Source organism: Macrotis lagotis, chromosome 2 (assembly GCF_037893015.1).
Source record: "Macrotis lagotis isolate mMagLag1 chromosome 2, bilby.v1.9.chrom.fasta, whole genome shotgun sequence".
NCBI lineage: Eukaryota > Metazoa > Chordata > Mammalia > Peramelemorphia > Peramelidae > Macrotis > Macrotis lagotis.
Window position 1 is genome coordinate 230,435,594 of NC_133659.1, and position 24,805 is coordinate 230,460,398.

The following is a 24,805-nucleotide window of genomic DNA, read 5'->3' on the forward strand; positions in this document are numbered from 1 at the left end:
CCATCCATCCTCTCTATGCTTCACCTGAGTCCTGTACTTGAAGATCAAACTTTCTGTTCAGCTCTGGTCACTTCAACAGGAATATCTGAAATTCCCCTGTTTCACTGAAAGTCTATCTTTTCTGCTGGAAGATGATGTTCAATTTTTCTGGGTAGTTGATCTGTTGTATTCCAAGCTCTTTTGCCTTCTAGAATATTATATTCCAAGCCCTCCAAGCCCTTAATGTGGATGCTGCCAAGTCCTGTGTAATTCTGACTGTAGTACCACAATATTTGAATTCTTTCCTTCTGGATGCTTGTAATATTTTCTCTTTGACTTGGGAGTTCTAGAACTTGGCTATAATATTCCTGGGGGTTAACTTTTTGGATCTCTTTCAAGAGGAGATGGATAGATTCTCTCAATTTCTATTTTGCCCTCTGCTTCTAGGATCTCAAGGGCAATTTTTCTGTAGAAATTCTCTAAAAATGAAGTTAAGGCTCTTTTCCTAATCATGATTTTCAGGTAGCCCAATAATTTTTAAATTGTCTCTTCTGGATCTGTTTTCCAGGCCAGTTTTTTTTTTAATGAGATATTTCATGTTTTCTTCTAGTTTTTTTATTCTTTTGGCATTGAGTTATTATTTCTTGATTCCTCACAAAGTCATCAGCTTCCTTTGGCTCCATTCTTCATTTAAAGGAGTTGTGTTTCTTTGGATAGCTTTCTTATCTCCTTTTCTATCTGACCAATTCTGCTTTTTAAGGTATTCTCCTCATTAACTTTTTCAACTGCTCTTTCCATTTGACCCAAACTGGTTTTTAACATGTTGTTTTCTTCAGCAGTTTTTCCTGCAACTCTCTCATTTCTCTTCTCAATTTTTCCTCTACCTATCTTACTTAATTTTCAAAATGGTTTTTGAGGGGCAGCTAGGTGGCACAGTGAATAGAGCACCTACCCTGGAGTCAGGAGGATCTGAGTTCAAATGTGACCGCAGATACTTAATAATTACCTAGCTGTGTGACCTTGGGCAAGTCACTTAACCCCATTGCCTTGCAAAAAACAAAAACAAAAAAAGTTTTTTGAGCTGTCATAGCCTGAGCCCAATTCCTATTTTTTCTTGGAGGCTTTAGATGCAGAAACCTGGACTTTCTCCACTTCTGAGTGTGTATTTTGATCCTCCATGGGACCAAAGTAATTGTCTATGGTCAGGTACCTTTTTTCCTGTTTACTGATTTCCCCAGTCTGTGCCCCGGTTTTTGGGTACTTCCCAAGCTTTTGAGTATTATTGGGACACCTCCCACAAGGACCTCAGTTCCTTCAAAGTCTTAAGAGAGGCTCTGACTGCTCTCCTGGCCTGTGTTTTGGTCTGTGGATGACCCTAAGCCCTCTCCTCTCCCTTGCAACTGTGAGGAGGGTCCCTTTCTCTGATGCAATGGGGGGCCTCAGACAAAGCACCAGAGTCCTGTCCTGACAGAGGAGAGACCTTGACAGTCTCCCTCTCCCTCTTTACCCTCCGAGGGCTGAGGACTCTGGAAGCAACTGCTCAGCAGCTCCCTGGCTGAGCTGCTCTGTGGGCTTGCTTTCATTTCCTGGGATCTGGGCTGTGCTGAGGGCTGCAGCTGCCCTGAGGAGGGCCACAGTGGTCTGAGCTTCACTCTCACTCTAGCAGAGGTTTCCCTGCTGATCTTCCAAGTTGTGTTTGGTGTTCCCTGGGTTGGCAGGTCAGGAAACAGCTTCTGCTGCCAGAAGCCAGCACTCCCAGGGACCCAGGCACCTTGTGGGCTGTTTCTGAAGGGCTGGAACTCCTTTGCTGGCCATGATTATCCTAGCTGTGCTGCTGCCCCCTCCAACCCTGTGGAATAGAGCCTTCCTATGATCTTCCAGGTTACCTTGGGTTTGAGAATTGCCTCACTGGATCTTTCTGAGGGTTCTGTCTCTTGAAAATTTAGTTAGAATCATAATTTTAAGGTTTTTGAAATATTTTGGAGCTCCTAGGAAAGGCTACTCTCACGCTGCCATCTTGGCTCCACCCCCCAGTCCAGAACTTTATGAGGGCAATAGAGTTGCCAATTGGTGCGCAGTGCCTAGTCCCCTCTAATCTTTTTCTGATCAGTGTCCAACTTCTTCACCATCTCTGGGTTAAGAGTTCCAGAAATTTCTGCTGCTGCCATTGTCACAGACACCTCTAAGGTCAACTGTGGGTGCTTCTGCTGTTCTTTAGGCTGGTCCTTCTCTATCTAATGTTACAGACCTCTTCTACTGACTCTGACCTGTTCTTGGCTCTGTAATTCCAATATTTGACTTGAATGATTTTTAAAGTTTGGAGGGGAGCACTGGAAAAGTTCAGTTAGGGTGCTTCCAATACTCTCCATCTTGGCTCTGTTCCCTATTCTAATACTTCTTACTGTCCCATATTCAAGAAATTGATTTTTTTCACGTCTGAAACAGTTTTCAAGGAGTCTTGGGTAAGGTTTGCTACTTTCTCTTTGTAAGTAACCTATTTTCTTTCTAATTCTTCCTCTAGACCTTATCTTTTTTTTATCTTTCATTTCAAACATTTCAAGAATATATGTAGCTCTTATGAAAAATCAGTTTCCTCTCTTTGAGTCTCTACTTGGTATTGCTGTGGAGGTATTTACTCCTCTTTTGAGAGATTTTTAGATTTTAATCAATTTTTATATGATTTGATTTACTCATCTCTACAGCTTTTTTGTGAATTGGGGATTTGTGTCAGGACTCGACCACCCCCACACACTCTGGTTGTTCCTGCTTGCTTTCCCTTGGGTGCCAGGGTTCTTGCTCTGACCTTTTCTTTCCAGAGTTTGGTCTCTTTGGATCTTTGAGTTTCACACCACTAGATCTTGAGAGTACTCTCTAGCATCTCAGGACCAGGAGCTAACAATCTCAGAGGTTCCAAGGCCTGGTCTATTATGATCTAAGTGCCTTACTGTTTGCTGCTCACTTCCATTCTGTAGGCTTGTGAGATTCCAACTCTAGACTTTCTGACCCCTCTGGGACTTTTTTTAGGAAAGACCTTTACTTCATTTGTACAAATATTAGTTATGCTGGAAGGTGACCATGCATTGAGATTTTTGGATTATTATCTAGTCTGAATTTTGCTGGTATAGTTATGTCACAGCTGAGTGGTAGGTCTCCTATTCAGGCAGCTATCTTGTCCAATAGTGACAACATCTAAAATTGGTCTCCCTTATGCATTCCACTCTGTTTCAATTCATCCATTATTCAAAAAGCCAAAGTGATTCTTACTATATCATTCTTTCTCTCACCCCTCAGTAAACTACAATAATTTTCTATTCCTTCCATGTTAAACTATAAAGCACTTTGTTGATTTTTTTTAAGTCCTTCACACTCTGACCTCTTCCTGCCTTTCTGACCTTCTGACTCCCCTCTTGTTCATTCTTGAAGAGAACTAATTACATCATGAGGGTGATAACTTGACTTGCTCAGGAGCTAAATTTGAGTAAGACATCAAAGTCTTCATCTTCTCTCTACTCCATAGTCATCAGAATACAATAGGAAGACAAAGGTCAAGAGGACTGGCAATGTCCCAGGATACAGTGGGTGACCCTGGCCTTTCTAAATTAAGATCTTTCCTAGATTTGTTTGTGGGGTCATGCCCATTCAATGATCAATGAATGACTAGATTACAAAGATGCCTCAATTTACCAGAACAGAAGACAACTGCTACTTTTACTCATTAAGCCATTAAAATCTAAACTATTAGCACGGAGGCTAGGACTGAGCCAATTGTTGCCCATTCAATTTAAGTCAGACTGATTTGGATTAAGACACAACATGCCTTATAAAAGATAGTTTTTAGAGTTATATTTCAAGAATTCAAAAATAAAAACTGCACAGAACAAAGTAACTTATTCCAACTTTTTGAAAAAATAATAAAGAGAAAGAGAAGGAAGAGAAGAAAAGAACTAATATTTCCCAAATTCTTATTCAAATTAGTAGATTAGACCTCAAGGGGGCAGGTACTACTAATGTCAGATAACATGATAATGACTCCCCTCTACACATTCAACTTTAGAACTATATTTGCCTATAACTGTCTTTGCACTGGCTGTTGTTGACTGAATGCTGGTCATTTCTAACCTCCAACTCTTTGAATGCCTGATTTCCTTGAAGACTTAACTTAAAGGATCAATTTGTCTGGGAGGATATAGCTGTTAAAAGTCATCCCTTCTAGGGTTATATTCCATCCATTCTTTATTTTATTTTGTTCTTACCTATATGGTTATCTCCTATGCCTGTTTATCTTATATATCTCAGCTATACATGAGCAGGAACTGTTTTTGCTTTTTTTGTATTGCCAGTATTTATATAGTTCCCCTTAGCACAGAGAAATAACCTCTTAATAAGTTAATCACCAGCTGGCTCTTAGATATCTTGATTAGTATGTCCTGTTGTCATTTAAATTCAAAAATGTTCAAAGCATAATCTTTCTTCACAAATCATTCTGTCTTCTAAACTTACTTTTTATTGTCAAAGGCACCCCTATCTTTCTTTTCTTTTTTTTTTTTAGGTTTATTTTTTTGCAAGGCAAATGGGGTTAAGTGGCTTGCCCAAGGCCACACAGCTAGGTAATTATTAAGTGTCTGAGACCGGATTTGAACCCAGGTACTCCTGACTCCAAGGCGGTGCTTTATCCACTATGCCACCTAGCCCTCCCCCCCCATCTTTCCAATCTTGCTGTTGTACTTGATTCTTCCTTCATACTCACTTTACCAATACGGTATTTGCCAGCTCTTGTCATTTCCACCTAGTACATTTCCTATTCATGTAGATGCAAACTTGATGCAGATCCTCAACACCTTACACTTGGACTATTACAGTAGCCTTTTATTTAACCTTCCTATCTCGAGTCTCTTCCCATTTCAATCAACTTAGTTGACAAAGTAATTTTCCAAAAGTGTTGGACTATTTAACTCTCCCTACTCAATAAACTTCAGTGGCTTCCAGTAATCTCCAGAATTAAATATAAAATGTTCTATTATGCATTTAATGGCACTGCACATTCTGGTCCCCTTTGAGTCTCTGGGTTATTTGTGACCCGGTAACATCCTTCTTGCTGTTCCTCTTAGACATCCTAACTCTGGACTTCATGCCTTTTCAGTGACTGTTCCCCATTACTGGGACTATATTAGTTCATCACCTCTTATCTCTTTGCTTCTCTTCAAGTGTCATTAGCTAAAATCCCACTTTCTGAACAAGCCTTTTCTATTCTCTGCTCCACCAACCCTGCAAACAACTGTGGCAATACTTTCTAAAATTTTATTTATTTAAGGCAATGGGATTGAGAGACTTGCCTAAGGTCACATAGCTAGGCAATCAAGTGTCTGAGACCAAATTTGAACTCAGGTCCTCCTGACTCCAGGGCCAGTGCTCTATCCACTATACCAGCTAGCTGCCCCCCCTCCATGTCCATGGCAATATTTTGAAATTATATTCAGATATTTACATACTGTCTTCTCCAAGAGAATGTGAGCTCTTTGAGAACAGAGACAATGTGTTTTTGCCCTTTTTTTGTTTAGTGCTTAGTACACAATGTTTGACATATGACTTCACTTCATTTTTATAGAACAATTTCTGTGAGAATATCCTCAGTATTAATGAAGATCTACAACTGTCCTTCAATTGATGGTCTTGGAGAGTAGCATAGTAGTCTCTGACAGTGTCAGCTATTATTTCTAGGTTGATGACACTCTGATCTATTTATCCAGTCCCAATCTTCAGACAACTCCCTAACATATATGTCAAACTAGTTACCTCATAGACATATTAAACATTATGCAATTGAAACTTAACTTATTGCCTTACTGTCCCCCTCCCCCCAATATTTCCTCATTCCAAGAGCATCACCATTTTCTCAGTAGTCAGAACTTCAACCTAGGTATCCTTACTTCTCCCATCTTACCTCCCATTTCCAAGTCTTGTCAATACCACTATCCTCTATCTGGGCTCACATCTAGACTATTACAATGGTCTACTCATTAGCATTCTTACCCCAAATCAACATGATATAGTAGACAGGGCACCAGACTTAGAACCTGTTTCAAGGGTCTTTCAAAATCTTTCACCAGCATCTGAAGGAAGGGTAAGTAATGATCATTTATACAGTATGTTCGGAGAGGGAGATTCCCCCCCCCCACCAAAAAAAAAAACCTTGAGAATTTTGATTGCTGAAAACATGAGTCCATCAACTCTTGCTTCTTCAAATCCTTCTATAAGTCAAATAGTAATGAAGTCAAGTTTTAAAAAATGTTCTACAGATTAAAAAAAAAGATGAAGCCAAAAAAGCTGAATTCAGATGCTCTTTCTGATATAAATTTTGTTTTTTCTTTAAATGCAATGGTCTTACAGGTTTAGAAACTACTTCTTAGGACTTAGAGCCATGAAAACAAATTAACCCTATGTAAAATGTAACATCATGTTTCATATACTTCCATTTTAGTGAAAATGACAGCTTTATAAAAAGTGAAAAGTAAAAAGAATAGTTGAGAGATGAGAATCTCTTCTATTTTTAATAGGATAGACTCAGACTTAGTCAATATGTTGACTGTTATGGATTTACATTCTAATCTAGCCATACTGCACTAATTGTTGTCCCCACCCACCTTCACAGACCTTTCTCCAGTATTCATTCCTGTGTAAAAGTCCCTTTTCCTGGATCTCTTCCCTACTTCCCTACCTCCTACCCCCCTTCATCCCTCCTTCCCTCAGGGAATAGTCAGTATGTAGGAAGGGAACAAGATTCAAAGAGATTCAGAAAATAAAGTGATAAAGAGTCATTAATTAAATAATATTTTTAAATAACAAAATTATGAAAATTAAAACCATGACAACAAAGGTGATTTCAGTATGGCTTGGTAGCCTTTTTTTTTCTTATTGGTGCTTATTTTAATTAACAGATATGTTGTCTCGTCCATTAGAATGTAAGATACTTCACAATGTTTTTCCATTTTTTTGGTGTGTGCTGACACATAGTAGGAGCTTTCAAAAGTCTTTATTGATTAGTTAATGGGGTGAATAGTGACTGACCCAATAAAAGCAGGAAAAGTCTCAAATGTCCTGGCTAGTACTCTTGGATGCTCAGGATGAAAATAAACACTTCATTGACTATAGGAAACAATTAAAATCTCACTCTAGGGTTTCATCATCCATGGTCTGTCTTTCCAAGTAGATTACTCACAACAAAAGAATTACAATTGGGCCTATTTAGTTGTGAACCTAAAGTGATTTTACCATTTTGTTTCAGACTTTAATTGACTAATATGAAACCTTAGTTGTTACAGACACACAAATTTAAATGTTCTTTGTTTGACAGAGGCACTTCTCTAAACATTGGAGTTTAGATTGTTTAACCTGGATCAGATTGGATACCTGAGCTCACAAACTACTCCTGGTCAAAACAAGTAACCTGTACTTTTCAAGTAGTTTTTTTTGTTTGTTTCAGTACTTTTCAAGAAAGCCATTGGATGGAGTCACTAAAAATTAAGACAGTAGGATAAAAGAGAGTTTTCTACTAGTATTCTTTATGAAGATCATCTCAACCTTCTCCTGGTTGGTTTTTAATATGAAAATCTGGTAATAGGAAATCACAAAAGAATTACAACTGGGCCTCTTCAGTTGTGAACCTAAAGTGAATTTAGGATTTTGTTTCAGACTTCAATTGGCTAAAATTAAACCCTAGTTGTTATAAACACAATGATATAAATGTTCTTTGTATGATAGAGGCACTTCTCAAAACATTGGAGTTTAGATTGTCTAACCTTGATCAGATTGGACACCTTTTGGCAATAGCAATTAACCTCTTCTATTAGTCCTAAATGGACCAATGGAACATAGTTCAGTATTTAAATGGAGTTGGGCTCTATGCAGTAGAGTTTGAATGTTTATCAGTTTGATTGAAAAAGGACCTCATTGTCCAGTATCAGATCCTCCTGAATGAGCTTCTGGCTCTAGCTAAAACAGTTTAAATGGAAACAATACAGTTTCCTGGCATGGTGAGGATATACTGTTTCAGTTTCAAAGGCGTATAACAATGAGATCAAGCACAAAGGTATTTCTGAAGCACTGCCAATGCAGATGAAACCACAGTGATTAGTGATAAGGGCTTGATTGATCCTGGAGCGATGGGCTGAACACCTCCATCCATAGTATTCTCCACAGCTGTCAATCAATGCAGAAGTCACAGATCATTTGCCTCAGTTTGAAATCAATCCCTTTTTAACCAAATAACTAGGACTCATGGGTGGGAGGCATCATGAGCAATTAACAGCTCAGACAGGAAGAGCATTCTAACTAATATCTAAAAGCTGCCTAACAGTACTTAGACCTGAAGAAACAGAGAGTAGCAGTCCCTGGTGTTGTTCAGTCAGAGGCAGTGTATTAGTCATGGATTCAGTGAAAACTGAAAACTTGATTTGGGAGGGGATAAAAATCTACAAGTTTCCAGGGAGATCTGTACTTAAAACTAGAAATGGTCAGTAATCAGGGTAAGAAATGTAGCTTCACAGGGCGGCTAGGTGGTGCAGTGGATAAAGCACCAACCCTGGAGTCAGGAGACCTGGGTTCAAATCCAAGACACTTAATAATTACCTAGCTGTGTGGCCTTGGGCAAGTGACTTAACCCCATTTGCCTTGCAAAATCCTAAAAAAAATGTAGCTTCACCTGGAAAAGTAACGAAACTGAGGACTGGCATGTGAGTGAGAAGCTGGACAGTTCCTGGTAATGTTTTCTCTAGAAAAATCATTTATACTTCCATATATGGTAATAGACATGTTTTCCAGCTTCAACCTGACAGTCACTCCTTAAACTTCAGTCTTCGTCAAAAATTAAAAAGAAAATTCTTTCTCCTTTCCCCCCCTCATCAAAGGCCAAAGACCTACACAAAAACATTATTATTGTGTTTTATTCCAGTAGAAATATCTCACAAACTGATCTAACATTTTTTGGAAAGCAATTTGAAATTACATCCAAAGTGCAATAAAACTGTGCATACCCTTAAATCCAGCAGTACCACTTCTAGGTTCTGTAACTCAAAGAGATGAAAAAAAAACAGGGTAAAAAATCCACATGTACAAAAATATTTATAGTGGTTCTTTGTAGAGTGACAAAAAAATTGGAAATTGAGGGAATGCTCATCAATTGGGGAATGGTTAAACAAATTATGGTATATGAATTTGATGGAACTCTATTGTTCTTTGAGAAATCATGTGTGATGGGACTTCAGAATAACCTGGAAAGACCTGCATGAACTGATGCTGAGTGAAGAGAGTGGAAATAGGACATTGTACATACTAACAGTAAATTGGGTGATAATCAACTATGATGGACTTTTCAATTCAGCAGCACAAATAATCAACAAAAATTCTAAAAAACTTGTGATGGAAAACACATCCATATTCAGAGAGAGAGAACTTTGGCATTTAAATGCAGACCAAAACTTACTATCTTCAATTCCTTTTATCCACTTAGAATATTATTATTAGAAAATAAAATTATAAAATAATTTTTAAAAAATCAGATTCAGCCCTATATTAAAACCAGTAAAGGAGAATGGTAGAACAAAGAAAATATATAGTAAGATTAAAAAAAAATTTAAACAAGGGAAAATAGGGGAGGAAAGAGAAAGCAAGGAGAAAGACAGAAAAAGAAAGGGAAAGAAACAATGGAAGGGGGAGGGGAGAAAGAATGAGGAAAAAGAAATTAATATCATATATCCGACAAGCTAGCTCCTTCACATAACAAACTTTCTCTCATATTTTTTCTTTCTTCCATCAACAGCCATTTGAGAAAATTAAAAATGTGAGGATATGTGAGTATATCTGAGAATATTAAAAATGTCTTCTTTTAGTTGCTTTCCAGGCTTTTCCCCTTAGGAAGATAGGTTAGGTTAAAAAAAAAAAAGAGGCCTTTCTTAAGGAAAGTGAATAGAGGGTGAAAACCAAATTTAGAGCAAAAAATACCTCTAGACTCTAGAAAATCCCAGTCTTCCCTTTCACTTCCTTCATAAAGTGATTAAATTGAATTAAACCAGCAAGGAGCAACCTTTTCTTCAACTAAAGAAATGAATAAGATAGTGACCATAGCAGTAGCTAGGTGTCGCAATGGATAGAGCATGGGCCCTGGAGTCAGGAGTACCTGAGTTCAAATATGACCTCAGACACTTAATAATTGCTTAGCTATGTGACCTTGGGCAAGTCACTTAACCCCATTGCCTTAAATAATTTAAAATTAATTAAAATTAATAAATTTAATTTAAAAATAATAATAAATTAGTTTTTTTTTTTAAAAAGATATTGACATAAGGAGATTTCTTAACCAAATCTAGAAGGGAGGGGAGTGGTCCAAGAAGGAACTGAATTGTGTCTTAGGTCTGATTTGAACTCAGGAGGACTACTGTCCCACTTGGCTGTCTGCCACTTAGACAGCATAAAGTTAAATAATAATTGTTTCAGGCTGACTTGTACCTAAAATTCACAATAGAATATTAATGGTTTTCTTCAAGTGGAGAAGTCTGCATCTTTTGTTCCTATACCTCCTTAACTCTTCTTTACAAAACTGCCCCCATTTCCCCCCTTACCTCCCAAACATCAGTCAACTACCACCATTTTAGAGGATTTCTGACAATATTTAACAATGGGGAAAAAAGGGCAATCATGACATATTTTTGAATTTACTCTGCATTAATAACATTTCCATCACTGTCTTAAGTCTAGAAAATCAACAATGCAATAATTCAAGTCTTGATTTATTGTTTGTTGATTTCTGAGCTATACAAGCTCACTCAGAAAATTTTGCAATCAGCTCTTATAAACTGGGCTGAGGAAGCTCTCTGTATTCCCTCACTAGCCAGAATCTCCCCTCGTGAATCTCTTGTATATCACTTCAGAGACTCAGCATCTCCTAAACCTCGTTCAAGAAATAGTAACACAAATTGTCCTTTAGCCCCATTGCCTTCAAAACGCCTCACTCCCACTGCAATTTGTCTATTGGTAATAGATCTGTGGCATACTATCTGCTCTTCTCTTGTCTGAGAGAAAGTACTTCCTTTAGGAAGCCCTCCTTGAACCTGTTATAAAGTTGAGCGTAATACCTGCATTGTAAAAGAGCTTTGGAATCTGAGCTAGATCCTGACCTTACCATTTACATGTGTGAATTTGGATAAATAACAGCTGTTTTAAGTTTTGCATCCCATTTGATATAAATAAATAACCTATACAGAACGTGAGGTTCCTCCAAAATAAGCTAAAGGGAAGGGTAGTGATAACTGGAATATTATTAGAGAGTCCCTAAAATTATTTGCAGGACTAAATCCTCCAAGGATTTGTTGTAAGGAAGGCACATTCCTTACAACAATACATTACATAGAGGTACAGAAATGGAAACATTTTAGAAAATTTATTGTGGTGAGGCTAAGAGTTTCAAACTCCCCAACCTAGAAACAATAGGTGCCACTCACATGCTACAGACCCACATATAAAAATCTCAGGACCTCACTCAGCTTATGGAGCTGGTAGCTGGTGGGTCTGTTGCCATGACAACAACTACTAATGATCCAGGCTCAGTGACTGGCAATGCTTGAAGGTTCCTGGTAAAAGGGCTCTCTAGCAGATTTTTACTTTCTCATACCTATTAATGACTTGTTAGGATTTCCTAAACTCATTGCTCTCCATGTGACATTGATGCATGGAGAGAGTGCCCCCCCCCAATTGAGATAATGTCCTCATCATGGAGGGGGTATCTTACTGCTCCCCTTGGGAGCATTCTTTGAGGAGTCTGTGTCACCCTGAACTACCCAACAGCAGCAGCTTCCCTTAGAAGTCAAGTTACTTAACAAGCAAGAGACAGGTGTCAAAGTCTCAGAAGTATAGAAACAGTCCAGTCCATTTGTTAGAGTGAGATCCCAAAGCCTAAAGATGCTCGATAATCCTTTTACCCAAAGCCTTCAAGTGAGAGACAGGGAGATTACCTTGAAGTAGTAGCCTTATCCTCTAGCTGGAATAGACAAAGGAGTCTTTTCTTAATTCCAAGATTATTCTAGAATTCATCAAATATTTTCTAAGTGCTTACTGAAAACCAAGTATCTAACTCATCCCCACCCTTCAAACTGCCCTATCGTTGTTGAGGGTACTATCAGAACTCTTCAGAACTTGGGTTTTGACTTTGACTCCTCACTATACACCCAAATTTCCATATCCCATTAGTGGACAAAATCTGTCAGTTTCTGCTCTGCAGCCTTTCTCTAACACACTCCTATCCCTTCTTTAATACTGCTGGTGTCTTAATGGAGTCCGTCATCACCTTGTACATGGACTGTTACAAGTTGCCTAACTTAAGTCTTTCCCCATTTCAATCCAACCTCCATTCAGTCAACAATGTCATTTTCCTCAAGTGCACATCTAACCATGACACCCCTTCAATAAACTCTAGTTGCTCTTCATTGCCTCTAAGATCAAAAACCAAATCCCTTGTTTGGTGTTCAAAGCTATTCATAATCTAGCCCCCTGCAACCATGCCAACTTTCTTTTTCCTGCCAAGTACTCAAATTCAGTGATACTAGCCTGCCTCCTGACTGTGTCAGAAATGAAACCTTTCATCTCTTTGGCTCCCAGCATTTGCTTTGACAGTCTCCCATGTCTGAAACATTCTCCCTCCCCAGCTCTGCCTCCTGGCTTCCCTGACTTCTTTCATGTACCAATTAAAATCCCATTTTCTACAGGAAAGATTTTCCAAATACTCTTTATTTTTATTACTTTAATTTTTCCTATTTATTCTGTAAATAGCTTATTTGTACATATTTGTTTGCTTGTTGTCTCCACTTCTGCTTCCCCTTAGATTATGAGCTTCTTAATAGCTATTTTTTGTTTTGCCTCTTTCAGTATCCTCAGTGCTTGGCAAAACACCTGAGACATGGAGGGTACTTAATATTTGTTGATTGATTGACATGACAAAGTATCTCCACTATATTTCCCCATCTATATTCATTTCTCTATTTATATAGACATATCCTAGAGCCTCTAGAATAAAATTTTTAAAATTCCTTCTTAGGCATTGAAAACACATTCCATTTTGGCTCCTCTATCTTTTTTTGAGCTTATAATACTGATTCCTCTACACCAATTCTACATTCATCTCACATCTCTATGGCTTCACATAAGTAATCTTCAGTGTCTGGGGTATTTTCTTGGCTTCTTGGGATCCCTAGATTCCCAATTCAAGTCTCATATCAGGTACCACCTGCTAGATCAGGCATCAGTTATTTTTTCTCCTCTAAAAAGTGAGCAAGGGGGCAGCTAGGTGGTATAGTGGATAGAGTCAGGAGGACTCGAGTTCAAATCCAGCCTCAGACACTTAATAATTGCCTAGCTGTTGGACCTTGGGCAATTCACCCCACTGTCTTACAAAAACCAAAAAAAAAAGTGAGTAAGGGGAAATGGATTATAATGTGCTAAGAAACGATTTAAAAAGACAATTTTGAAGAAACCTGGCAAAAATTATACAGAATGAAATGGGCAGAACCAGCACATGTGAAAAGTAATTAAAGACATCCAACAATATTGTAAATAATAACAACTTTGAAAGATTTAAGATCTCTGATCAGTGCAATAATAAACCACAAGTTCAGAAGACTGATAAATGAAAGCATCCTATCCAATTCTTAACAGAGAGAGGTGATGGACTCAAAATGCAGACAAGGCCACACATTTCTGGACATGTGCAATGGGGAAACTTGTTTTGTTTGGTTATGCTTATTTGCTATAGGGGTTTTATTTTTCTTTTGTTTCAGTGAGGGTAAGGAGCACTAGGGATAGGAGCATTTAAAAAAAAATGATAAGAGGGAAAAATAAAGGCCGGAAGGCATCATAGATAAGCAGTAAGTTGTAAATATGCAGAAGAGCCCAGACTTCTAGTAGACAGCCTACTCATTTCTACAAAAAAACCCACAATTTTACACACACACACACACACACACACACACACACGTATTTATATGAGACAATATTGCACAGTAAATTGAGAGTCAGTCAAGAAGGGCTAGATTCAAGTCCAGCCTCAGACTTGGATGTGCAAGCAAAGGCAAATAAATGACTTAATCTCTCAATTTCCTAGCTAATTGTCTAAGACAAATTGGGAAATAAATTAAAATGGTATTTTGTCAGGTCTTTCTGACCACTCCCTCCCTATATTCTAGTCAATATAATTACTGTCTAAGTAGCCAGTATAAAGTAACAATAGCAGGAAGGAAGAGTGAAAAGGGGAACAGATGTCTGAAGAGACACAGGACAAAGGAGTTTAAAATGCAAACTCTATCACAGAGTTACCAAAATTTGAAGACATTTAGGTTCTGCTATCAGGGTGTTTAGGCCCAAGTTCCAAAGATCCACAGTAAGATTAAAAGAAGACCAAATGTCACAACTTTAAGATGACAAGGATATGTTAACTTTAAAGTTTTGACAACATTGAGGTGATTTGGATATGTTCATGAACTAATTTTAAAATGGCGAGGAGATAACAAAAACACTATAAAAATAAGATCTCAAATTCCTGTCTGGATAATTAATCATTTTATTAATCATGTTAGCATATAATTAAGAAAAGGAGTCAATAGCACGCCCAAATTCCAAAGACCCCTCATGGAATCTACTTAGTACTTATATGGCCTTGGAAGAATGGGTGTTCTAGAACTTTGATTGATTAAGAATTAAAGAGCACAATGAGTATTATAATAAGAAGTGAACCCATTCTAATAGGGGGCTGGGGGAACAAGATATATTTCTCTCAAACCACCCCCAGCCTCCAGAAATCTAGAAAAGTCATCTACCTCTAGTTAGAACAGGTTGAGAAGAACACAATGAACTGGAATCCACATTAAAATCTTTGTAAGGTTCTTTAGTTGGGTTGCCCTACCTTCCAGAAAACTAAGCTTTGATCTAATCTCCAAAGGAAAAGGGGGGAAGGGGGGAATGTGTTCTGTGCTTCCAAACCCAAGTTTTAGGAAGTTTCAGCCTCAGCTATAAAGGAAAACATCTAAACTCTTGCTGATTTAGATGGTGCTCCAGATAAAGGCAGACAAAAATTATGCATCTTTTTAGTTTTAGTTTTCCCTCTAAACTGTGAGCATGACTTGAATGAGATTACTTGGTATTCCAACTAATTTATTACTCCCTCACTGACTCTCCAGGTCATCAACAGAACATCTTGATGGATTAGGTAAGAAGAGAATTAATTACTATAGGAACAGTTTGTATACAGTAATGGAGCATTGAACTAGTCAGGAGACCTATGACTAAAAATTCGCTGTGTGACTTTAACATTCATTGCACAAGTGCTGCCTCATCTCTAAAATGAGAGAATGGGACTGGAATATCTTTAATGGCCCTGTAGCTTTAAGATTCTACAGCTGGAATGAGGGACTTCCTGAGAGGTTAGAAGAAGAAAAAAGACAAATAAAATTCCCAGAAGGAATTGGGATTTCCCAATGATTTCTGCAAAGTAGCTTTTGAAAAAAAAATAGATTAAACATACTGTATTAAAGCTTTCTTCAGTCATAGACCTTCCCTCTACCTCACACAAAAGCTCAGAAATGGTTCTTTGAGGCATTTCAATCTGCATAGACACATATAATGAAATACACCAAACTTTGAAAACCAGTATTTACAAAGTACCTATATGATTGCAACAATGAACACACAATGGGGTTATACAAAGCTAGCAAAAGGTCAAGAAGAAAAATCTTATTTAAAACCATTCCAACTTGAAGAAAGAAGAGGTCAGGAATTGTTCTCCCAAAAGAAAGCCAAGGGAAGGAACTCATTAATAAAGTTTCTAGGCTCATTAGGAGGCTTAGATAAGATCCTAGGAAAATCTAAGCCTGCCCACTAGGCATTTAACATTCAGGAGCTTGGTTGAAGAGGGCAGAAAACAAGCCAAGAAGACCTGCTCTCAGCTGGAGCCCTGAAGACCAGAAAGCCAACAGAGGGACAATTCAATAAGTATTCCTGATTTTTGCAATGAGACTTGTGATTTTAATGATATTGTCTCATAAGGAAACTCCATCCTCCAATATACTTTTTTTGACCTGGAGCATTTGAGGGATTAAGTGACTTACTCAAGATCTCAAGCCACCTATCAGAAACAGAATTTGAACCCAGATCTTTCAGACTTGAGTAAGGTCACCTGTTCATGACAACTCTTGCTTCTCATTTGTTAGTCATTTAATAAAAGTTTGAGCAGCAAAGGTGGCACAGTGGATAGAACTAGACAGAGCCAGGAAGACTTATCTTCCTGAGATGTGACCCTGGGTAAGCCAACTAAATTTGGTGACCTCATTTTACTCATCTGTAAAATAAATCACTCCAGATCTTTGACCAAAAAAGTGCCAAATGGGATCAAAACGAGTCAGATACAACTGAAAACTACTCAACAAGTTTAAAATTGTTGGTCAGGCATATGTCTGAAGACTATTCCAAAGTAAATTAGTGTTGGCAATGTGTTTTATCCATGTAAATTGTTTATTTTTAAATAAAATTATATTTTCAGTGGGGAATAAAAAATATATTCAAGACCCTGAGCTGTTGAAAACTTTCCTTCCCACTCCAGTCAACTGCCCCCATGTGGTTACCAAGTCTTCAAATTCTTTCTGTGGCATCTTTTGCATCCTAGTCATTTCCACAGACCAACCATCATGCAGGTTCTAATCATTTGGTACTTTAGTAAATAATAAAAACAACAATAATAATATCACAAGGTACTTTAAAGTTTGCAAAATAATTTACAATGCATCTCGTTTGTCAATTCTGTAAGATAAGTGCTTTTAATATCCTTATTTTGCAAATAAATAAGGTGAGAGGTCAAGTGACTTTTCACCTAGTACTGTTTACAGTAGAATTTAAACTTAGATCTTCCTGAGGTCAAGGCCAAATCTAAGTTTCCATCTACTATTACCATGGCAATATACAATTACCATGGCAATTTCTATCTAGTATTACCATGACAAATATATATATATATATATATATATATATATATGTATATGTATATATATGCTTTATTTAGTGTGGCAGGCTCCTGTTTTAAGTGTCCCTCCACACACAATACAGATTGATTTAGTAAATAATTTCTAAGTAACCTGGAGTCACTTGCTCAGGGTCACCCAGTAGATGTGAGTTTGGGAGCCCACTTTTCCAAATCCCAAGCCCCAGCACTTTCCCCACTAATCCCTGACATTTCTTAGGCAGCTAGTCTCATAATAAGAACTAACATTCTTGTGCTAAGCCTTTAAGGTTTGCCAAGCATTCACCTCACCTTTCTCCTCCCCCCAAGCTTAGATATCATCTCTATTTTACACATTTAGAAACTGAAGAGAGTTATATAGATAGGCATCTAGGGCAAGACACACAATTCTCCCTACTCCAAATTCAGTGCTCTGCCCACTAGACTCACAGTCCCTCTGGACATTAAAAAAAAAGAAAGAAAAGAAAGAAAGAAGCAGGTTTCCTGTCTTCAATCTTCCTTTCCTAACCCAACCACATTTACAGAGGATTGAATTATTTACCTTATCATTCATAAAGTTCCAGGGACTTCCTTTCACATCTCAGGTCAAAGTCAAACTCCTGCCACTTTCTTCACAAGCGCTTTCACTAATTTGCACAACTATCTTAGAACTCTCATCAATTTAAACTCTCCATTTCAGGTGTGCAAACTCAATCATGTTCCCCAACATCTGACTTTCTTCTGATTAGTCCCATTGCAAGGGACTAACCCCTGTAGTCCTCACACTAGACATTTCTCAAACCTGGAATGCCCTCCTAATAATCTCTCTGCTAATTCCTCCCACTCACTCAAACTCTCCTCCTAACCAGATCCAAATAAACACTCTAGCCCTCTTCAGGATAGAATGCTTATAGCACTATACAGCTGTAAGGAGTTGTTTGGAGTTTTTTATATTTTTAGGGTGTGTTCTTTATAAACTTGTGGAACTTGTATTTCCTGTATCTCCTATTTACACACCTTGAAGATAATGGGCACTTAATCTGTGGCTAGAATACTCCATCTCTCATTCACCATCCCCTCCCCAAGATTTTGGATTGATTGTTCCCTATGCCAGGAATTCTTTGCTGCCTTACCCCTACTTCTTTTCCTGGCTTCCTTCAAAACTCAACTCTAAACCTTCTGGTGGAGTAGAGGGAGTAGTTTTTGTCCCTTTTAACACCATCCCATATCAGAATACATTCCATCTATTCTACTGTCCTTATGTTATATACATGTGCCTGGTTAGTTACATGTGCTTCTTCAATTAGTATGTGAACTCATTGAGGATTTGGGTCTTTCTTGGTCTTTTTTTCTATTTTTCTAAGCACATGAATAGACAGCAGCAGCATCATCACCATCATCATCTCTAACACCACCAAAAACTCTACACACAGTATTATTGTCCTGGGCAAAATTCTTTTAGACTGTTGGACTATTTCTAACTTCTGGAAAGGCTTCTTGCCATTTCCTCATCAGTGAAGTTGGAACACACACTGTTATATCACTGGGTTGCACCAAACAAACTTTTTTTCTTTCTACTAAATGTACACACCTCTGTTTTAACTCCCTTTTTCCTTCTTTACTTTCATTACCACTACTTGACTCCACCAATGGCCCTATTCACTGGAGGGGGCAAAATCCTCAAACTGAAGACATTCAACTCCAGCCTTAGTTTGAAGGAATTGTTTTCTTCTTTAAATATCCTTCTTTCATTAATCACATCCTTATATCAACATTAAAAATAAAGAAAAATAAAATCCAACATAACTTTGGTAAAGCAAGCTCTTTCTTACCATAAGAGAACAGTGAGAGGTGGCTGCTGACCCAGAGAAAAGAAGCACCTTGGTTTTGTTTGGAGTCCTCAGGCATCTGACTTCAGCCCAAGCAGAGGCTGACTACTCAGGCTACTTGCTTCCTTCTCCACAACACGATTTGAGGGAAATTAAGCAAGAGGCTTCCTCAGGGTCAGGGCTCTGTGAACCACAGAGGATGTCTCTGTGGCTTTTCTAACCCTGTCTCTTTCACAGAGAATTAAATGCATTGCACAGTTCCTTCAAAATCTATTCCAACTCTTGTTAGGAAATCAAACGACTCATTCTGGACTTTCCAGATGCAAAGCTTCTGGAGGCATATTTTTTTCCCTTTGCTCAGCTTAAAAAGTTGGGTTAGGTCACTGAACACAATGATCAGGCCTGTGCCACTGACCACTTGGGCCTCCCGCCCCCAGGCCTTGGGACAAAGGCTGCTTTGTCCACTGTGCTTTGGGAAGAGAATCCTTGGCCCATCCCCAGCCCAGCCTGTCCTAAAGGGGAATGCCTGCCTTTAATTTCTAATCAGTCCTTTGTCAGCTCCAGCAGCCAAAACTGCAAGCCAGAAAGAGCAAAACATGAGATGTTTCCAGGATAATTGCTATCGTGGGTCAGCTCAGGGCTGGCTGGCTGAAAAGCAGGTGTTATCTAGACTGATTATCAATATCTTTTGCCCTTATTCTTGCCCCAATAGTTCTGGTATAGGAGTCTGCCACGGGCACAGAGGGTACAATAAGTAAATCTTGAATGACTCAGTATACCTTGTGTCTTATGACTGCATTCCTTTTCAAAATAATTGGACTTCTCAGAATAACATAAAAGCTACAACTTAGTAAAAGATCATGCTCAACAACCAATCTATGGTACCAAGATTGAACCCTTTTGTCCAATCTCAAATCCTCATTTGCTATGTTACCATGGGCAAGTCATTGCCTTATTGATCTCTATTGTTCTGTGAACAAAAACCTCCATTATTCAACTCTCAATCATTTTTTTCTGATTATCTCTCATGCCTAAAATGCTTTACCTACTCATATTTGTCTTCTGGTTTTCCTGGCTTCCTTTAAATCCTAATTAAAATCCCATCTTCTACAGGAAATTTTTTCCAGTTCCTCTTAATTCTAGTGCCTCCCCCTGTTAATTATTTTCTAATTCTCCTATAAGTAGTTTATTCAAACACGTTCAACTCTGAAACATCTCCTCTGACTGAGAAGGTAGAGGTTGGACATTGGAGAGCTCCTCTCTAATCCTCAACTATTTAAGGAAGACACTCAGGAAATTTACCTCATTATCTCCCACCCTACTGAATTATAAATCATCTATGGAAATTTCATTTCATGATCTAAAAATTCATCATTCTGCAAGATGAAATCATCTCCAAAACTCATACCTCCTCAGGTTATTTCCCATCCTTTTACAGGACTCCATCATGCCCCCAGAAAGGTAACCTTCTCCTCTTCACTCTTTCAGTTTTTTTAAAACAGAAATTGTCTTCTTATTCCACAGTGTTTCCCGTATTAGCACAATGCCTAATATATAGTAGTTCATTGACTGATTAAATCTTAAGCCTCTGACCTATGGAATGTCTTCCTCCTTCACCTCTTTATTGGGCTGCTATATCTACTGCATTTTCCTGGGCTTCTGTGAGGGACCAACCTTGGCATTATTTTGAAATAGTCTTGGTTCCTCACCTCTAGGAATTGTCATGATGAATCCCACTTGCTCAGGAACCCACATGTTCTCTCAGGTAGGCCTTCTTATCTGACCCCACCCAGAGCCCTCTCAACCTTTACTTCTGCTCATCAAAATGCTTCGCTTCCCAGGAAAAAAGATTTGGAAATTACCTTCTATAGAGCACGGCAAATAAAGCTAACATTTATACAATTTTTTAAGATTTACAAATATAGTATTATCTTATTTGATCCTCCTGCCACCCCTGGGATGTAGGGGTTATTTTTATACCCATTTTAGAGATGAGAATATGCTCATGGTCATATAGCTAGGCGTGCCCATGAACAAGTTACCAGCCTCACTTTCTCTTCTGAAATCATTTGGACTCAGTGACCAGATGATTGGAAATGGCCCTGCACACAAGGCAATCAGGGTTAAGTGACTTGTCCAGGGTCACACAGCTAGTACATGTCAAGTGTCTGAGGTCAAATTTGAACTCAAGTCCTCTTGACTTCAGGATTTGTCCACTATTCACTACACCATCTACCGTCCCTGAGCTAAAGTGTGCAAAACAGGAGAGGGCAGGCTTCATGAAGCTTCTAAGAAAAAAGATCCTCTAATCTTGTTTTCTTGAAGGATCTTGACCAGTTCACACAAGTTATCTAGTTTCCTTGACAGATAAATTCAAGCCTCAGCTCTGACCTTTCAAATTCTGGAAACTACCAAATACTGCAAAACCAAATTTGATGTAAACTTTTACTCATTGTACAGATTTAAGAAAATGACAAGAGAGTAAATTTAAATCCATGTATGATGCTCTTCTACCTGCCCCCATTACTAACACACACACACACACACACACACACACACACACACACACAGACAATTCTCTCTCTCTCTCTCTCTCTCTCTCTCTCTCTCCCCTCCCCCTCTCATATTCCTGAACCACCAGAATTCAGCATTAAAGGGCTTAGAGAAAAGGAACCAAAACTTGCTACTATCTTAAATATAGCTCCTAAAGATTGATGGTTCTATTATATGACTTCAAACCAATTAGGTGAACTCTGATTATTTGTGTGGGGCTTCTGTACTCACCCAATATCACTTTTAATCTTAATTTGACAACAATATTTCAACTGGAAGACAATATATTGACAAAATAATCTGTTTAGAAGTTACAATCCATTGCATAAAATGGATAAATTGAACTTTATTGTTAGATTGAGTCAGTCCCTCAGAGCCCAGTCATCAGAGACTGGATGTGATCTTTCCAAGGACCTAGACCTTACTAACCTCCTTCTGCCTCTGTCTGTCTCAAATACCCGTTCCCAGGAAAAGTAAAATTTTGCATCTCTAGACCATCAATTTTGAATATCAAGGTTTAGTGGAGTTCAACTGTCCAGGGAAACTTCTTTTTTGAAATAATATTTTATTTTTCCCACTTACATATGAAGATAATTTTCAACATTCCTTTTTAATACAATTTTTATGAAATTTCCAAATTTTCTCTCTCCCTGCCTTTTCTTCTCCATTCTCAATATAGCCATCTGATATAGGTCATACATGTGCAATCATGTAAAACTCAGAGTAACTTCTTAAACCGATTGTCTTTTAAAAAAAATGTGATGGTACTGGCCCTGAGTTCAAATATGGCCTCAGACATCTAGCTGTGTGACCTTGGGCAAATCACTTAACCCTACTGCCTTGCAAAAAAAAAAATTTAATGGGCCTCTGAGTTAGGAAGTCCTGGATTCAAATCCTGCTTCTGATACATACTGATTGTTACTTAAAGCAAGTCATATACTCTCATTTTCTCCTCAAATAAAATCTTGAGAGGTAAATGCCATTTTGTAACTGAGGAAACTGAAGCAGAGAGATGTGCCTTTCCAAGGGTCACCTAGCTGTGAACTGTCTGAGGTTAGACTTGAACTCAAGTCCAGTTTCTTATTCACTATTTTACCTTGCTGCTTATAGAGAGTTTACTCAACAGGAGTTCTTTATATTAATAAAATCAGAGGTCTATTCTTTCAACAATCTCTTCTAATACTCCCCCTATAAATAAAATAGGAGAAAAATCTCATTAGTGAGATTCAGGACTAAAACTAAACAAAAAACAAACAAAATCTGTTAATGAGGGGCAGCTAGGTGCCACAGTGAGTGCCAGGACTGAGGTCCAGAAGACCCAAATACAAATCTGACTTCAGATGCTAAATAGTTGTGTTACTTTGGGAAAGTTACCTAACCTTTACTTCCTCAGCTTTCTACTCTATTAAATGGGGATAATAATAGAACATACATAGCTCCCAGGATGGTTGTGAAGAGCAGATGTGGTATTTACAAAGCCTTAGCACATTTTTCAAAGCAAATGCTAGCCCTCATCATCTTCATTATTAGTATTCCTAGCTACATAGGAAATGGATAAACTACCAAAGTCTTCTGTCTAAACAAACCAAAAGGCAGTTATTTTTTTAGATCTTTTAGAATCTTTAAGACAAAAGCCATAACTTGAACTGAGTAAAATTCATATTTCCTTATCCTGGGAAATATATTTTTGCTTATATTTTCTTTCTTTGAAATTCTCCAATCTAATTTCTAATTCCTAATTGTCTATTCTAATAGCTTCACTTCTCTGGTCTCTTGACATTTATTTGCTTTACCAAACGCTTTTTCAAAAGATTTAACTTTCTTCCTTTTTAGGTTTTTTTTTTTTGCAAGGCAAACGAGGTTAAGTGGCTTGCCCAAGGCCACACGGCTAGGTAATTATTAAGTGAGATCAGATTTGAACCCAGGTACTCCTGACTCCAGGGCTGGTGCTTTTATCCACTGCACCACCTAGCCACCCCGAAGATTTAACATTCTTGTTAGTTATAAATGACACCTTTTTATTTATCTATAAATAGGCAAATTTCAATATGGAACTGAATTTATACATAGAATGCAAGAGACAACCTGTAATCAACATCCATTAGACCAATATAAAATTCTACCAGGCTGAATTTTTCATTTTTTTTTAGGGTTTTGCAAGGCAAATGAGGTTAAGTGGCTTGCCCAAGGCCACACAGCTAGGTAATTATTAAGCGTCTGAGGCTGGATTTGAACCCAGGTACTCCTGACTCCAGGGCCGATGCTTTATCCACTGCGCCACCTAGCTGCCCCTGAATTTTTCAGTTTTATGAGTTAAATATGACTAAGTATATGAACTACATCATCATTCTAGTTATTACTCCTTAATCAGGTCTATTTAAAAGTGTCTAGTTAGGCACCTGCAGAAGATTTAATATAAATTAACTGTTGTTCTCTAGACTATGTATGTTTTGCAATAAATATTGTGATAATTTTGTTTGATTATCATTACTGGTTATAGTTGTTGGAGATTTTTGATGGAAGAGAGGTCAAGATGCGTGTTGAAGAGGTGAATATATGCCAAAAAATGACTGATTTGTTCAAAGTACATTAGTAATAAAATGTATGGAAAAGCATCACTGAATACTAATTGTTCACATTTTCAAAATGTTTCCCAATAATATACCTAGCAGCTTATTCCACTGGAGAGTTTACTGGATTTTAGTACCTAAGTGAACATTATTGCCTAGGGTTGTATTGATTGGTCTAAAAATAGGATCCGGGGACAGCTAGGTGGCGCAGTGGATAGAGCAACGGCCCTGGAGTACCTAAGTTCAAATTCGGCCTCAGACACTTAATAATTACCTAGCTGTGTGGCCTTGGGCAAGCCACTTAACCCCATTGCCTTGCAAAAACCTAAAAATAAGTAAATAAACAAACAAATAAATAAATAAATGAATAAGCAAACAAACAAATAAATAAATGACCGAAGGCATAAATTAATTAATTAATTAATTAAAATTAAGATGGGGTCCAAGGATCATTTCAAACCAATATTGAGTTCTACGCCCCCTCCTCAAGCACATGCATATGGTACCTGGGCAGTTAGGTGGACTTGAGTTCAAATCCAGCCTTAGATAATGGATACTAGCTGTGTGACCTTGGTCAAATCACTTAATTTTGATTGTCCTGTATCCCTGGATATCTCCAGTCGACCTAATCCATATCTGGCCACTGGACTAGATGGTTCCAGAGAATGTGAAGCTGCTAATTTTGCATAGCACCACCTCACTCAGATCGAATTCACTTGCAATCACTTCTCTGATTGATGTCATAGTCTTCTTCTAGAATGAAGGACAAACAATAAAGCTACAAAAGGTTTGCAAAACACTTTTCATGTAAGACCCTGTACTAGGTCTTATAAGGGATAGACCAAAGG

General features: G+C 38.0%; 1 protein-coding gene across 8 annotated transcripts in view; it reads right to left on the reverse strand.

Annotated features, from left to right (window-relative positions):
* GAS7 (growth arrest specific 7) overlaps positions 1-24,805 on the reverse strand; it is a 271,230-nt gene that overhangs the window by 125,507 nt on the left and 120,918 nt on the right. For 2 of the 8 annotated variants that reach the window (XM_074225113.1, XM_074225108.1), the window contains exon 1: positions 17,568-18,826. The exons of 5 other annotated variants lie outside the window; for them this stretch is intronic. In XM_074225113.1, the coding sequence (XP_074081214.1) occupies positions 17,568-17,575 (8 nt within the window). In that variant the 5' untranslated portion in view covers positions 17,576-18,826. One more of the 8 variants, XM_074225110.1, reaches the window with a different exon arrangement.